The following is a 15,000-nucleotide window of genomic DNA, read 5'->3' as shown; positions in this document are numbered from 1 at the left end:
CTTGATCCCAGCGAAACTGTGCACACACACTCCTTGGATGCCAGAGCAGAACCTCTGCTCCAAATTTTTCAAATGGGCCTTTTATAGCGCCACCAGGAGGCCGATTTGTGCAAAACACATTTTTGAACAGTACTCCTACAGATTTTGGCCAAAAATCCCCCAAATCGGTACACCGTACCTCTATAGTCATTAAAATAAACAGCTCATTTCAGATTTTTCATATTCCATCCTGATTGGCAAAAATTGTCTTTCAAAGTTTGCAGGAGTACTCCGTTTCGAACAAAATGCCTAAAATCATGAACACAGCATGCAATTTCCGTGAAATTTTGCACACACATTCCCATTAGGCCGAGGAAGAAATGCCATTTGAAAATGTTCAAATCAGCCTCATGGTGTCGCTGTAACAGGCCGGTTCGTATTTTTACCTATAACTGCACCGATCAGTGTAAAACTTTGTATGCACACTCTCTAGAGGCCAAGTAGCACCTTCAGATTTGTTTCAAATGTGAAGTGCAATATACATAAAATGTGTTGTTGTTACAATTAGATACTCACAGAAACAAAGACGGTTAAGGTGTTGAAACCCTACTCTCCGCGGTGGGAAGACTCTCAGACCCCCACCTTCTGTGTAAAATGCACTTTTTGGCCAGATAATAAAATATTTTTTTCAGAACAGAGAAATGTTTTAGTCACTCCAGTGCGCCATCTACCAATCTGGCCAATGGCATGTTTCTATTGACCAGAAAAACACACGTACAGTCAAATAGCGTTAATGGGAACTCCTAACGCTATGGACCAGAGCTAGTTCAACACAAGTTTAGCTACAAGTAGCTAAGCTGCTAGCTGAACTACAATTTCTCGTTTTTTTCTCTCGATTTTTTTTAATAGTTAAGTGCACAACACTAGACACATAAGACAACATACTCACAATGAAATAAATAAAAACAAGACAGAATCAACAACAAGCCAGCAACCAACAATTGAGCAAAAATGATAATAAAATTAAAATAGTCATATACAAATACAGTTAGACTTCTCATATATTGGTCACTCTTAGTCTTTTCCATTCTTCTTTCAAAAACCTTGCAATTGGTGACCAGTCTCAGCGAGAGTGCTTCTTAATACGTGATAACCTCTCAATTGGTAATATGGACATCATTTTCTCATACCATAAGTTTATATCAGGGGGGATCCTCATCTAACCATTTTTGCAAAATTGAAAGCCGTGCGGCATACAAAGATATTCCTAAAATGTATCTATACCGGCTGTCGTAATCTGAATCCAAGCCCAGTATACAGTTCATTGGGTTTAGGTAGAGGTGCTGCGATCATGATTTTTGAGATCCGATCCGATTCCGATCAGGCAGCATAAAACCGATCCGATTCCGATTAATTGCGATCCGATATGGCACGGCAATTAATATTAATATTTATTTTACTAAATGTCAAAAAAGGATTGATCAAGTGATATTACTCAAACAGAGAACATAACCTCCACAGAATAATAGTCAACAAGTTCCACAACAGTAGTTTAGAAAAACTGCCCCATTTATTATTAACCAGTGCCAACAATGGGTTGGCTTTAACCTAAACAGCAGAATTAAATAAAATACAAAATAAAATAAAAGATCCTGTGTAACACAAACTTGGCTTCCGTTTGACATGGTTATTTCAGGTAAAAAAAATAAGTCACATATATAAAAAATAAATAAAATCCCTTTATACAATAATAATACACACACAATATTGTCCAACTGTATTGTCCAGGGCTCCAATTCTGCCCAAAAGCAATGCTACATTGGTCTACTAAAACAATAGGGTGAACAAATAACACAAGTTCCACAACAGTAGGTTATGAGAAAAACATGCTTTATTTATTTTTATATATGTGACTTATTTTTTACCTGAAATGACCATGTCAAACGGAAGCCAAGTTTCTGTTACACTTACACAGGATCTTTTCATTTATTTTGTATTTTATTTAATGCTGCTGTTTAGGCTAAAGCAAACCCATTTGCACTGGTGATGGGGTCCACCCAGTGCGAGTGCGCAGTCATTAAGCAAAATCCGACATTATTTATGGCTGGTCATCCAGCACTATAAACTGGGCAATGTGCTATGTTATTTCTTTTGCCTTCTTGCTCTCTCTTGGGAGTTTTTCACGCTTCAAATGTATCTTCCAACGTTGGTTGTTGGGGTCCAGCGTGTGGTCGCCTTTTCTTTTCTGTAGCTTTATGGTGTTTTATAAGATGGTTAATTAGGTTGGTTGTGTTGTACCGTGTATTGGCGTCTTTTAGACACGACTTGCATTGGGCTGTTGGGTCCTTTTAACACGAAATACACCCATACGGCTGACATCGCTGCTTTCTGCTCGTAGTAGCTCTGCTTTGTGTCGGAGACACGGAGCCTCCAGCCGTGCTAATAACAAACACTGGTGCGATCACATGGCCGCTACATGCTGGAGCCAGTGTTGCCATATTTTGTGAGAGAAATAAGCGACCAGGTCTAGGAAAACAAGCCCAAAAGAAGCAACTAGGCCACGGGCCCACGGCACATGAGCACTGTAAACCTATTTGCAATTATGCATGGCTATTTTCAAAAACTCTTGCAATAACATTTGTAATGTTTGGAATAAACATATTTGAGAACCACTGGTTTAAATAATAATTGGAAGCAAGCCAAAATAAGCAAGTACACAATAGAAATAAGCCCCAAACACCGCAACACGCAACTACCGATTTTTACAAGCAACTTTACAGAAAAAGAAGCCCAAAGTCGCTTATAATAAGCCGACATGGCAACACTGGCTGAGGCCAACGTGCTGGGAGTGGGAAGGATCAAAGTGCTGGAGCGGATTACTGGAATGGAGTGCTTTAATCGGAGCGTTTTATCGGTCATTTTGCTGGAATCCGATCCGATCCGATCCACATTTTTTCATTGATATCGAGCCGATATCCGATCAGTAAATTGGATCGCGGCATCTCTATCTGTATCCCGAAAACGTTCATTATCTCTTTGAACAATTAACCAGAAATGTACACTTTTGGGGCAAAACCCCATCAGATGACTGTATGTACCAATACTGTTTTTACATTTCACACATTGCCCAGTACACGTAGGATCATATTTACTACGTATGCCTGGAGTTACATGTAACCTGTGGATGATATTATATTGTGTTTCATAAGTATTATTGGATCACGTGATTTTCTTTGCACTTAATACGATTATTTCCCACTTTTTATCATCCAGCTGGTACTCAAAATCCTCTGCCAAAAATGCTCTACTACCAAAATTAGGGGTGTTAATAAACTTTTGAGAGTATATGTAAAGTATGACTGTCTTCATTAAAGAAGGCTTTCATTAATATATTCTCCAAATTATTCACCCTCATTTCCCTTTTATATTGTGGTGCAGATTGGATATATCTCCTAAATTGTAAATATCTAAAGAAATGTGCTTGGGGCAAATTAAGTTCAGTCTTAAGTTGGGCAAAGGATTTCAAGGTACTACCCAAAAATAGATCTTTTATCTTAGAAATACCAGCATCTTTCCAGACTCTGAACCCGACATCTGAACATGATTGAGCAAAATCAGGATATACAAAACACAGGAGCAAGAACAGAATATTGATTCATAATACCACAATGTCTTCGTATCTGATTCCAAGATTTAAGAGTGTTTCTCACAATAAAGTTTTCCCTTATCCCAGGAAGTGCAATAGCTCCATTTATAAATGGTATCTCAGATAGAGCTGACCCACAGCCAACAGCCGCCAAATCAAGAAAAGTAGAATCATGATCATTTCTTATCCACTCTGCTATATATCTAACATCACATTGGGAAGAGCTAATCCCCCTTCTATCACTGGTGCCTGTAATTTCTCCAATTTAAGTATAGGGTGCTTGTTTTTCCATACAAATATGCAAATCATACTGTGTATTCATTTAAAATACGTAATTGGAACATAATTAGGCAACATCTGCATTGGGTATAAGAGTCTCGGTAATACATTAATTTTTATAGCAACCCGTCCAAGTAGTGATATTGATAGGGGGCTCCATCTTTGAAGATCTATTTTTATTTTATTTACCAGTGGATCTAAATTCATTTGTATCATTTCCTCAAATTTCAAGAGAGACGTAGATGCTTATATACTTAAAACCATTAGGAGACAACTGAAAAGGAATGTGTCCCATTAATTCTGAGCTTGTTGTGCTACCAAGTGGCATACCAAGTGGATTTGCCAAAATTGATCTTGTATCCAGAAAACACTGCAAATTCGTTAATTATCTCAATAACAGCTGCGACTAAGGACAAAGGGTTATTTAAACTACAATTTGAGTTGTGGTGCTAATGCAACCTCTTCTGTCCTCCTTCTGTCTGTGTGTAAAGAGGTTTCATCTGGACATGAGAAGAAGAGGAGCCCCAGTCTGGTCCAGGAGGAACCACAACCTCCACAGATCAACCGCGAAGACGATGAGGATGGCAATGTGTCAACATTGGCATTACTACATAGGAAGACCATGTGTAACATTCTCTCAGGTAAAACAATATAAATACTAACAACGTTATACTAGTACTAATTTAAGCCCACTATCAGCCCATAGAGGCTGCTAGGTCAGATGGTGTAGGTTCAGAAACAATTTTACATTTCAATACAATACCAATATTTAGAAACCAAATGTGGGTCAATTGAATAATCAAGGTTTAAAAAAAATACTGTATATATATATATATATATATATGTATGTATGTATGTATGTATGTATGTATGTATGTATGTATGTATGTATGTATGTATGTATGTATGTATGTATATATATATATATATATATATATATATATATATATATATATATATATATACATGTATATATATATATATATATATATATATATACATGTATATATATATGTATGTATATATGTATATATATGTATATATATATGTATGTATATATATACATGTGTGTATATATATATGTATATATATATATATGTATATATATATGTGCAGGTCATGTTCTACTTGCCCACAGGTCTTGTCCACTTGCCCAAAAAGTTACTTCTCCATTATAGGTTAAACTTGGATTACCGTTCAATTTAATACTTATTTTTTTACTTTCTACATTGCGAAGTGTAGCAACAGTGAAAATAGCACATTATATATAGGTCAACAGTGCTCTTATGTTACACACATACAGACCCGAAGACTTGATACGTGCAAAGCTTTGTGTGACCGTTCACTAAACAAACGTCAGTAGGTACTGGCATTGCTGTTTTGAATCTGACATAAGGAAGGCTTTATAAGATGCCCCCCCTCCCCCTACCATACCCTTAAACATGATCAGCATCTTGCCCTCTCCATATTCTGCTAAAGCATATAAGGGTTGGTCAGCAGCAGGGTTGGGAAGTAACGGATTACATGTAACGCTGTTACATAATCAGAGTTTTTTTTTTTAAACGGTAACGGTAACGTCTTACAGTATATTTTAAAATGTGTAATCTGGATTACAGTAACGGGGGTGTTGTCACGGGGGTTACAAGTTATAAATTATTATAACACCAAACAACCACCTGCCAGAGCGCACACTCCGCACAGACTGCAATGGATCCGTGGAGACCGCAAGGGCGTACAGCACGCACCTCTGTCAATATGGTTATGGTAGACCCACCAGTTGCCTGGTTGAGATTCAACATCAAGTGAAACGTTGCACATAACCAGTGGTAGGTTTGATTTCAAGCCTATATTCCAGTTTAAAATGCGTGCTTTTGACAGAGAGAGGGGGGAGAAAGAGCATGAGAGAACCCGACGTCGGATCAACTGTAATACAAATTAATAACTGGAAACTTAATTAAAAGTTTAGGCTATCAATATCATACAAAAGTAGAGAGAAGCTGTGATCTCACGCTCTGATGGACAGTACATATAATCCTTTTGCAAACAATATCCATGTTCTCTTCGTGTGTCAACAATGATCCAAATGGGAAGTTTATTTCAGCAGATAGAATGTGACAGTTTGACATCGTTTGAGACGTTTTTGGTGCGCAGCTCCTCTTTAAGTTAATTGCCTTCTGCGCACAACAGGGCAAATCTCTGCCACGCCAGGATGACCTACCCAGGCCCATGAAATTCATAGGCAGTCATGGTAGCCAATTAGAATGACATCTGCTCAAACTGACTCATACACTGATACAGAATCATATATAGGCTAAATATTGTCACTGTTGGTTGGAAAAACTGTTCCTTTTAAAAAATATATTATTTTAAAACAATTTAAAATGGTGAAAAAAGCCAATGTACAAGCTATATAATTATTAATAATTAAGCAATACTATATTTTAAATAGTGAAAAATCAACTAAAGTCATTAATAGTGCAAGTTCAATCACATTTCATATGAATGAAAATAACTTGAAATCTATGATTCTAATGTGATTAATGTGACCCCTTCAGTCAGTGAAGTTCAGGGCTGAATGTGACAAATGTTGAGACAAATCTGGCTATGATGACTTTGTACAAATATTGGTAATTTTCCAATACATCGTTTTGTGAAATAAATGGGTTATATTTCACAGATAGTTACACTATTCTTGTACTATATTAAAATTAAATAATCCTTAACCTTCAAGTTAAATTCATTATTTCCGTGGACTTAAAAATCATCGTTTTATTTGATGGCCTTCTTGCCCTGGCATTTGGCCTTTGTGCCCTCAAACAATTGACAACACCAAAGACCAAGTGGCCTTGCCCCTAAAATGATGAAATTCTAGGCCTGCTATCAATGGTAAAACTTGACTAAAATGTTTAGCAAGTAATTTGTAACTGTAGGGGATTCCTTTTTAAAAGTAACCCTCCCAACCCTGCAACAACTGCCCCGGGTTCAAGAAAGCCACTGTATCGCAAACTTTGTCAAGGGAATGCTTGATTGTTGCTACAGAGTGAGCTTGGTCTCGCAACAGTGGCATTAGGGCTGAAATGCTAAACTCAAATGGCTGGCTCCTCTTTTGTATTGCATGGTAGGCTGACCATGTGATGCAGACACCATCAGCCACTGCCTCAGTGAATAACACTTTTTCCAACCAGGAATATTCTTGCTTCAAGTGTGTCTTGATAGACTCAGGGGCTGGGAGTAAATGGCATGCCACTGGAGGAGGATTGGAATTCTTCGTAAAATAGGCTGGGCGGACATTGGTGTAGGCCTCTGGAAGCATGGGAACTTTCTGCACCTTCACATCTGACTTTACTTTGCCTAACAGTTAGTTCACATACTTCACCAGCATATGCAAGGCTTGGATGTTGGAAGATGGACACACTTGTACCATGGAAAGTTTGAGCTGTGGTCGCAGTCGGATTATGGTCAATGCTATCTACAGCTGCAGTAGTGAATAACTGCTTTCTCAGGACAAGTGGACAGACTACTCCATCTTCCACGTATTGGGCTACAACCGCCTCTAACTGGGATATCTAGCACTCTGTCATATGACATGCTGAGCTCATTTTCATGGAGTTTTCTCTTTTTTTTTTTGGAAAACACAGACACACCCATAGAGACAGCAAAAGGTGTCTCACGTTACCACCTTCACTGCAGAAGTGAGGGTGGTACAGCCTGTTCTATGTTTGCATTGTCATAGTTGCTTCTGAAATGTGACTTGTGATTAAGCATGTCTCGTCTAATTATCCCAGCAGCTTTTGCCAGATGGATTGCTTCACCATACTTTGATGCTTGGGCAAGGATTGAGCCCACACTTGCAGTTCGGGGATGAGAAAAATCTGGTCTTCCTTGAGTTGAGTTGAAGCTGCTCCAAGGTTCAAGGTTGTGCTTTACTGTTACATCTTGTGTACAGGTCCATAAGAGTAAAACTCATTTTTGTTTGGCTTCCTTCAGACAATGCAGCAGCATATGTAATAATAATAACAATAATAATAAAACTGTGAAAAGATTAAAAAAAAAGAAAGTGCGAAAAAGAGCAAAAAAAAGGGAACATCAGCGTACTATGTACACGTGCATATGATCTTGGTATATTATATACACCAACAGCATTTTTTCAGTTGCTACCACCTAACTTTATGTAAACAACTTCACAGTATCTTCTATATTCAGCAGACTAGGTAGGAACGGTTCAAGCATATTAGAGTGCAAGAAAAGAACAGGAGAGGTGTGAGGGATGGGGGGATAGCGTTTCTTCTGGAAAAGGTCAGCAAGCTTGAAGATGGGTGGATCTTTATCATCACTGGCAGCCTTTATACACTGAGAGTGACCAGTTCAGAGAAGGCAATTGGATATGCTTCCTTCCAGTGCTCTTGCTCTGCCTTTTGCCATTGGACCTTGAGGTAGTCTCGTTCTCTGTCATACAGAGCCGTCAGGCAGACTGTGTGATACTGAAGTTCTTGAGCTATGACATCTCCGCCACTGAGTTTGGTGTGGAGTTTTCCATCACTGAGTCTTTTTGAACATTCATTTACTCTCTTATTCATTTTTGGTATCATGACTTGGCTCATCTCACCCCCTTCAGTCTCACACAGAAAACACTTGCTTGTATTGTGGACCTTTGATGGGATCTTGCTTCTACTGCCCTAGTCTGTAGCAGTAGCTGGGGTTCTCCTTTTCCCAGCCCTCTGTTGCATTGTGCTTTGCAACTCACATGATATAGTGCTTTGTTTTTCCTCAAGGTGTCCTCTATCCCATCACCCTCATTTAGCCTTGCAGGGTCCAAATAGATTGGTAGTGCTTGAAACTATGAGTTACTTCCGTAACCCCGGTTTTGTTAATTTGCGAACGAGTTGTTCACATATGGGAAACAGCGTCCTCTGGCGATGATACAGAAGCTTCACATTCACTTTAGGGGCGGCCATAGCTGAGTGGTTAGTGAGCCCGCCTAGGGAGCCAGAGGCCCTGGTTGCCCCATGTTCGATGCCAGGCCATCCCAGCATTATGTGTCGATGAAATGAAATTTGTCCCTGAGCAAGACTCTTAACCCCTAATTGCTCACAGGTTCTCATTGGAAACAAGACCGCAAGGACTTTCATGAACGACCTGTTAAAAGGAATTATCCTTATCCTTATCCTCCCTCAGGGCGTATCCGAGATGCCCTTCGGGCCAAAAAAACTTTTTGGCCCGAAGGGTCTTCCGTCGCTTTCCGGTAGTCTCTTCCCCGAAGGCATAAAAGGACCCGGAATGCGGAAGTTCTTTCTCTTGCACACCAGCTTCCTTCTGCCTAGCAAAAAGAAGGGTGTTTCTGTGAACAACTCGTTCGCAATTTACAAAACCGGGGTTACGGAAGTAACCCATAGTTTTGTTTCATTGCTCTCTCGTTGTTCACGTATGGGAGATATAAACCCCCGGAATGTATCTACAAACGAGATACCACAACACCTGCCCCAGCACCTGGGCGCCAGGCCCCCCCCCGGGTCGTGGCACCCCAGCGCCCCCAGACCCACCGTTGGACCTTGGATCCCCCGGAGGGGGTCCGTCGTGGTCTCCGGCTCATTTTCATTCCGGCTGTTATTTGTTGAATTGTTTTGTTGTTTTTTAATACACAAGCATTTGGTAAAAGAAAAACATTGGCAACAACTGCAGGAGACACAGTAGCATGCACATTCAGGTAATGGGATTTTACTCCGACATGTGTATGTGTGTGTAGCGTCTTCTTCTCGGTGTTCGGCGAGCGATCCTCCATCGCGTCTGCCAGCTCCGATGAAGATCTCCTCCTCTTCCTCGGTGACCCGTAAATGAGTCCCGTGGCCACTAGATTCAGGTGCAAATCCCCTGTCTGGGAGGAGAGGGAACCGGGGGAGAAAACGTCCCTGCTTTCCTTGCAGGGAATGGCAGTGTCATTTACCCCGCCTGGCACCGCGACCCTTGTTGGTGCCTCTTTGGCTGGGCCTGTGCTGCGGGGGGCGTAGGCGGTCATCCTCCCTTCGGTCCCGCTGTTTTCTGGCAGCAGGTGGAGCGGAGGAAGAGTGGGCCTGGCGAGCTGGGCCTTCCTGCCGGTTCAACGGCCTACCTCGGTCCGGTTGTCGTGGGGAATGGGACTGAGGTCTGGGGGGAGGCGCCCTGGGGGGGGCTTGGATGCAGGACAAAGCAGCCTCGTCCTGGGCTTTTCGAGCTGCGTGGCTGTCCTGCAGGTAGCCCATGGCGCCCTGAAAAAGATTTCCTGGGGTGACTTTTAGGTTCAGCAGGTTCTTTTTGTCATCAGGGCCGCTAAAATTAACGTGGTAGAGCCATCGTGCTCGCTCGTGGGTGACGCAGAGCCCCAGCACTCTGCCAGTCCACTCTGTGGAGTGTTTATTCAGGCTGATCATTTCCTGAGTGAGGCGTCGCATCTCGGCCAGCTGCTCGGGTGTGGCGGCGTCTCCCGCCTCGCTCAGAAGCACCTTCAAGGAGCCCTGCAGAAGGGTGGTAGCGTTGAGAGCCCTGGCGCCTGACGTCGATGCTTTTTAGATGGCTTTAGTAGCCCCAGAGCCAGCGATGTCCTTCTCGTTGGTGAAGATAGGAGGATCTTTTGCCGTGGAGAAAGGTGTCTTCTGGCCACGAGGCTGGCTATGTAAAAGGGAGAGGGCTAAGGTGCGATCCATGGATGGAGGGGGCCGAGGCCCAGTTCGCCCGCGCCTGCACAGTTGATATCGAACCGTAGCTTCCTGGGATCAGCGTCAGGGGCCGTGGGAGCGTCCCACGACGAAGAGAGGGCTGCACCGAAACCCTTTGCCAGGTGAAGTTTGCTTTTCTTGGCGACTTTTTCCTCCACTGAGTCGAGTCCCTGAAACTCCGAGGTGTTAACGGGGGTCTCGGTGATCTCGTCGCCTGGCCACTTGAGGCCACACCTGACGGTGGCTGTTTTATAAACCTCCAGGAGGGAGATTCGGCTCTTTCGGCCAGTGGGGGGGCAGTGAGCGCCTCAGTGTGAACAGCTGTAGTGTGGGGTGTCCCCACTGTGGCTGGGGTGAGGGTCGGGGGCTGCGGTCCGCTGCGTGGGCGTCATGCTAGGACGACCTCCCCGTCCCCCTCGACCTCATCGACGACCAGGAAGTCCCGTTCGCCGTCGTGCTGCTCGGGCTGGTAGGCGGTGAGGGCGTCGTCATCAGCCTCATCCTCGCCAATCGAAACTACGCTCCCGGGCGCCAAGGAGTAGTGGGAAGCCGCACGGTGCTCGGTGCGGCCACCGGGTGGGTGGGGGGGGGTCCACGCGGGGCTCTGTACTCACGTAGTCGCCCCTCGGTGGGGAACGAGAGCGGGGAGCCTGGTTAGGCCTCAGTGTCTCCAGAGCCTTAGGGCCGCTGGCTGCTGCTGAAGCATGAGGCCGACGAGAGGTGTCCCAGCCGGCAGCTGGGTTAACAGGTCCGCGGTCGGCAGATCGCCGGGAGGAGAAGTAGTGGCGGTCGCCGCCACGCTGCTCCTCCTGGTCCTCGTACAGGGGCTGTGGAAGCTGGAAAAGGCTTCGAGCCTCGTGGAAGCGGTTCCTCCGCTCGGCGGAGTTGAAAGAAGCGCACTCGAGGCATCTCGGATACAATTCGTAAGCACCGTCCTCAGCGTGGGCGAGGCCCAACAGCTGGGGGCAGGAACGGGAGCTGCACCACCGCAGGGGGTACTCCTGACGGTCAGTTACATGATGGCTAGCTAGGCTGTTAGCTGCTAGCTGCAAAGGTTTTTCTTTCTTCTTGAAGGGCTGTGCTTTCCTCCGGAAAACACAGCAGAGAAAAGGATGATGTCTTGGGAACTCAATGGACGGAGAGTCCTACTCGTCGCTCTAGAGTTTGAAGACCCGCAGACTTTCTTTCTTGATTGTAGAATTTTTCTTTGTTTGTAGAATTTTTGCGTGAAGCTCCTTCATCGTAGGCAGAAGGAAGCCAAGAGAAAGAACTTCCGCATTCCGGGTCCTTTTATGCCTTCGGGGAAGAGACTACCGGAAAGCGACGGAAGACCCTTCGGGCCAAAAAGGGTTTTGGCCCTGAGGGAGTGAATGTGAAGCTTCTGTATCATCGCCAGAGGGCGCTGTTTCCCATATGTGAACAACGAGAGAGCAATGAAACAAAACTAGCCAAGTTCTTATACCCATCCTCTGCTGTTTTCACAGGATTGACTGGGGAGATGAGATTTTCATCCTTATCAAGCTTGACTTAGGCAGCATTTTTTCCAGTCAACAATTCTTGCTTTACTATAGCTCACATCCATGGCCAGTCGCCCAGATTTAAGGGTCAATCCTTTTACCAACCTGAAATGAGTGTAGGCCAAGTCAGAGCATGTAGATGTGTAAAAGTAAACTATAGAGATGCAAACTACCCTTTAGCCAATAGAAGCAGGAACTAAATGATTGGGCGAAATGGTATGGGCTGAAGCCGAAGCTTATTATGCCCACCTATTAATTGGGCGATACCTCTAACTCCATATCTCTCCACCGATCTCATTTGCCCCAGATTCTGCACAAACATGGGGATGAATTAATTCTACTATTCACACTACACTCAAACATCCCTTCCTCCAGCAGTCAGATCCTACAATGATACAGTGTATAAGTATACTGTGTAGAGATAAGTGCACCTTAACCTCTCCAAAACCATCTTACTTTGAAATGCTGGCAGAGGGCAAATGAGAAACATCATGGACAAAGCTGCACTCCAATTGTCCTTCCTCTGGCTGTCAGACCCTACAATAATGAAGAAGCTAAATAAACCTTCACCAGATTTGAAATGTGCAATGCTTATGTCAATTTAGGTCATTATATGCCTATACCTTTATCTGAACATACACAATGTCTTACATATAGTCTAATCTTTCATTTCAGATCTCTATCCATCACACTGTACATAGGCTACATCCAACTATAAATTAACTATAGGCAGACTATTTTACAGTTCAACAATATACTTACTTATATAGAACTATGAGTTTGCCATTGAGTCAAGAGTTTAGTTCGTTCAGGTCTAGTAACATTAGCTAGCTAACATTAACGTTACCAATATTGCTAGCTAGCATTAGCTAATGTTAATTTCAGAATCACTGCAAGGTAGTTCATTAATATGTATTGTCTTATTTAAATTATTGACGGCCATGTTGAAAAATGCCTGCCATCTTGGCTTTTCAAATGTCCTATTGGACAAATTTGATTGATAACCTTTGGAGAGCAAATGAACCAAATGTCACACTTTTATCATAATTTTCACGATAACTCCTACCTATATGTCCATGTTATCCGCTCCACTCTTTAAAAAAAAAAAAAAAAAAGAGAACGTTGAAATATTTCATGGTTGCTTTGATTTGATCTTTTCCCCAGACGTCCTGCATCTCCCTGTGTGTAAAAAGGTTTCTTCTGAAGAGGAGAGGTGCCCCAGTCTGGTCCAGGAGGAACCAGAGCCTCCACACATTAAAGAGGAGCAGGAGGAGCTACTTCAAAGACCAGAAGAGGTTGATAGGCCATTGTTGACATTACTAGCATTGAAAAGTGAACCTGATGATGGTGAAAAGAGAGAGACAGAGCCTGTAGCCAGCACCTCAACTGAACACATGAAGACACAAGCTTATATTAAGTACTGGGTACAATCACAACCAACTAGTGATGACCAGGTCCTTTCTTCACACTGTTCTGAATCTGACATCACTGAAGACATTGATGAGGATTGGGAGACCAGTGTAGATCCGTCACCTTTAAACACACTGAAATCGCACAATACACAACATATAGAAGGACAGGGATTGTCTTTGAGCAACAAGATGTCCCAGGACCTGAACTCAGAGGAAACTGACTCCATGCAGAGTCACACAGGGGAGAAAGGTTTTAGTTGTACAGTCTGTGACAAAATGTTTAATCTTAAGGGAAATCTGAAGCAGCACATGTTGACTCATACAGATAAAAAGCCATTTAATTGTCAAGTTTGTAGCAAAGGATTTTGTCAAAAGGGTGCTCTAAATATACACATGAGGACTCATACAGGAGAAAAGCCCTTTACTTGTGCATTTTGTAGCAAAGGCTTTGGTCACACAGGTGATTTAAAAAAACACATGATGACTCATACAGGGGAAAAGCCCTTTACTTGCACAGTTTGTAGCAAAGGCTTTAGCCAAAAGGTTTCTCTAAAAGCACACATGAGGATTCATACTAGGGAAAAACTTTAGTTGCAGTTTGTGGCTAACACTGATCCAAATGCAGATCTGAAGATATCCAAATGCACATCTGAAGAAATTGTCACTGTTGGGGTGGAAATTATTGTATGTCCAACACCGTTTAATGATTACTTTAAAAACATTTTAAAACAGTAAGAATATCAGTCAGATCTACAAGCTCATGGGTTGCATCACAATGTGTTGTGAGCTTGAAGACCAGCTATCTAACACAACTCTTGTATGATGAAGTAGAGCATACATTTACGGGGGGAAACCAAAAAGTTGAAATGGAGATACAAGGTGACTAAATGAGGATTCAAGTTATTTTTGTGAGTGTCATCTGAGTTGACAAATGATATCAGACACATTAATGATCTAGTTTATTATTTATTTTGGTCACAATTGTCCAAGGGTGGGACAATGTCAGGTCTCTGCTCTACATGTAAAGTGTCTCAAGACAACTTGTTGTGAGTTGACAAATAAGATTGTATTGAATTGAACAAAAGGTGTTACGTACAATAGAAGCAGGAAATAAATGATTGGCCGAAAAGGTATGGGCTGAAGTCGAAGCTTATTATGCCCACCTATTAATTGGTCGATACCTCTAACTCCATATCTCTCCACTGATCATTTTCCCCAGATTCTGCACAAACATGGGGATGAATTAATTCTACTATTATGCCACCACATTTGCAATGTCCTACCACCAGCCATCACAAAGTGTGACTCACTACATTCCTTCAAAACCGCCATAAAAGAGCACCTGTCTACAATGTCCACTGTGTATCTGTAAATATATTTGTACTGCTCTTATTATTGATTTGTTTTGCATAATATTGTATGTCTTTACATGTCTTGCTTAATTGAATACTTCGTAGCACAATGGAAACAAGCTCTCA

General features: G+C 42.5%; 1 protein-coding gene across 1 annotated transcript in view; it reads left to right on the top strand.

Moving 5' to 3' along the window:
* Nucleotides 1-14,764, top strand: part of LOC311053290 (uncharacterized protein) — a gene marked incomplete at both ends in the record, with an annotated part of 15,316 nt that extends 552 nt beyond the window's left edge. The window contains 3 exons of the mRNA XM_084068748.1: nt 4,396-4,545; nt 13,275-13,772; nt 14,742-14,764. Of these exons, the coding sequence (XP_083924874.1) occupies nt 4,396-4,545; nt 13,275-13,772; nt 14,742-14,764 (671 nt within the window). The remainder of the gene's footprint in view (nt 1-4,395; nt 4,546-13,274; nt 13,773-14,741) is intronic.
* Nucleotides 14,765-15,000: the final 236 nt, after the last annotated feature.

This window comes from Gymnoscopelus microlampas, assembly GCF_963454915.1.
Source record: "Gymnoscopelus microlampas genome assembly, chromosome: 10".
In the NCBI taxonomy this organism is placed as follows: Eukaryota; Metazoa; Chordata; class Actinopteri; order Myctophiformes; family Myctophidae; genus Gymnoscopelus; species Gymnoscopelus microlampas.
Note: the sequence above shows the minus strand (reverse complement) of the source record. Positions and strands in the feature narration are given on the sequence as shown.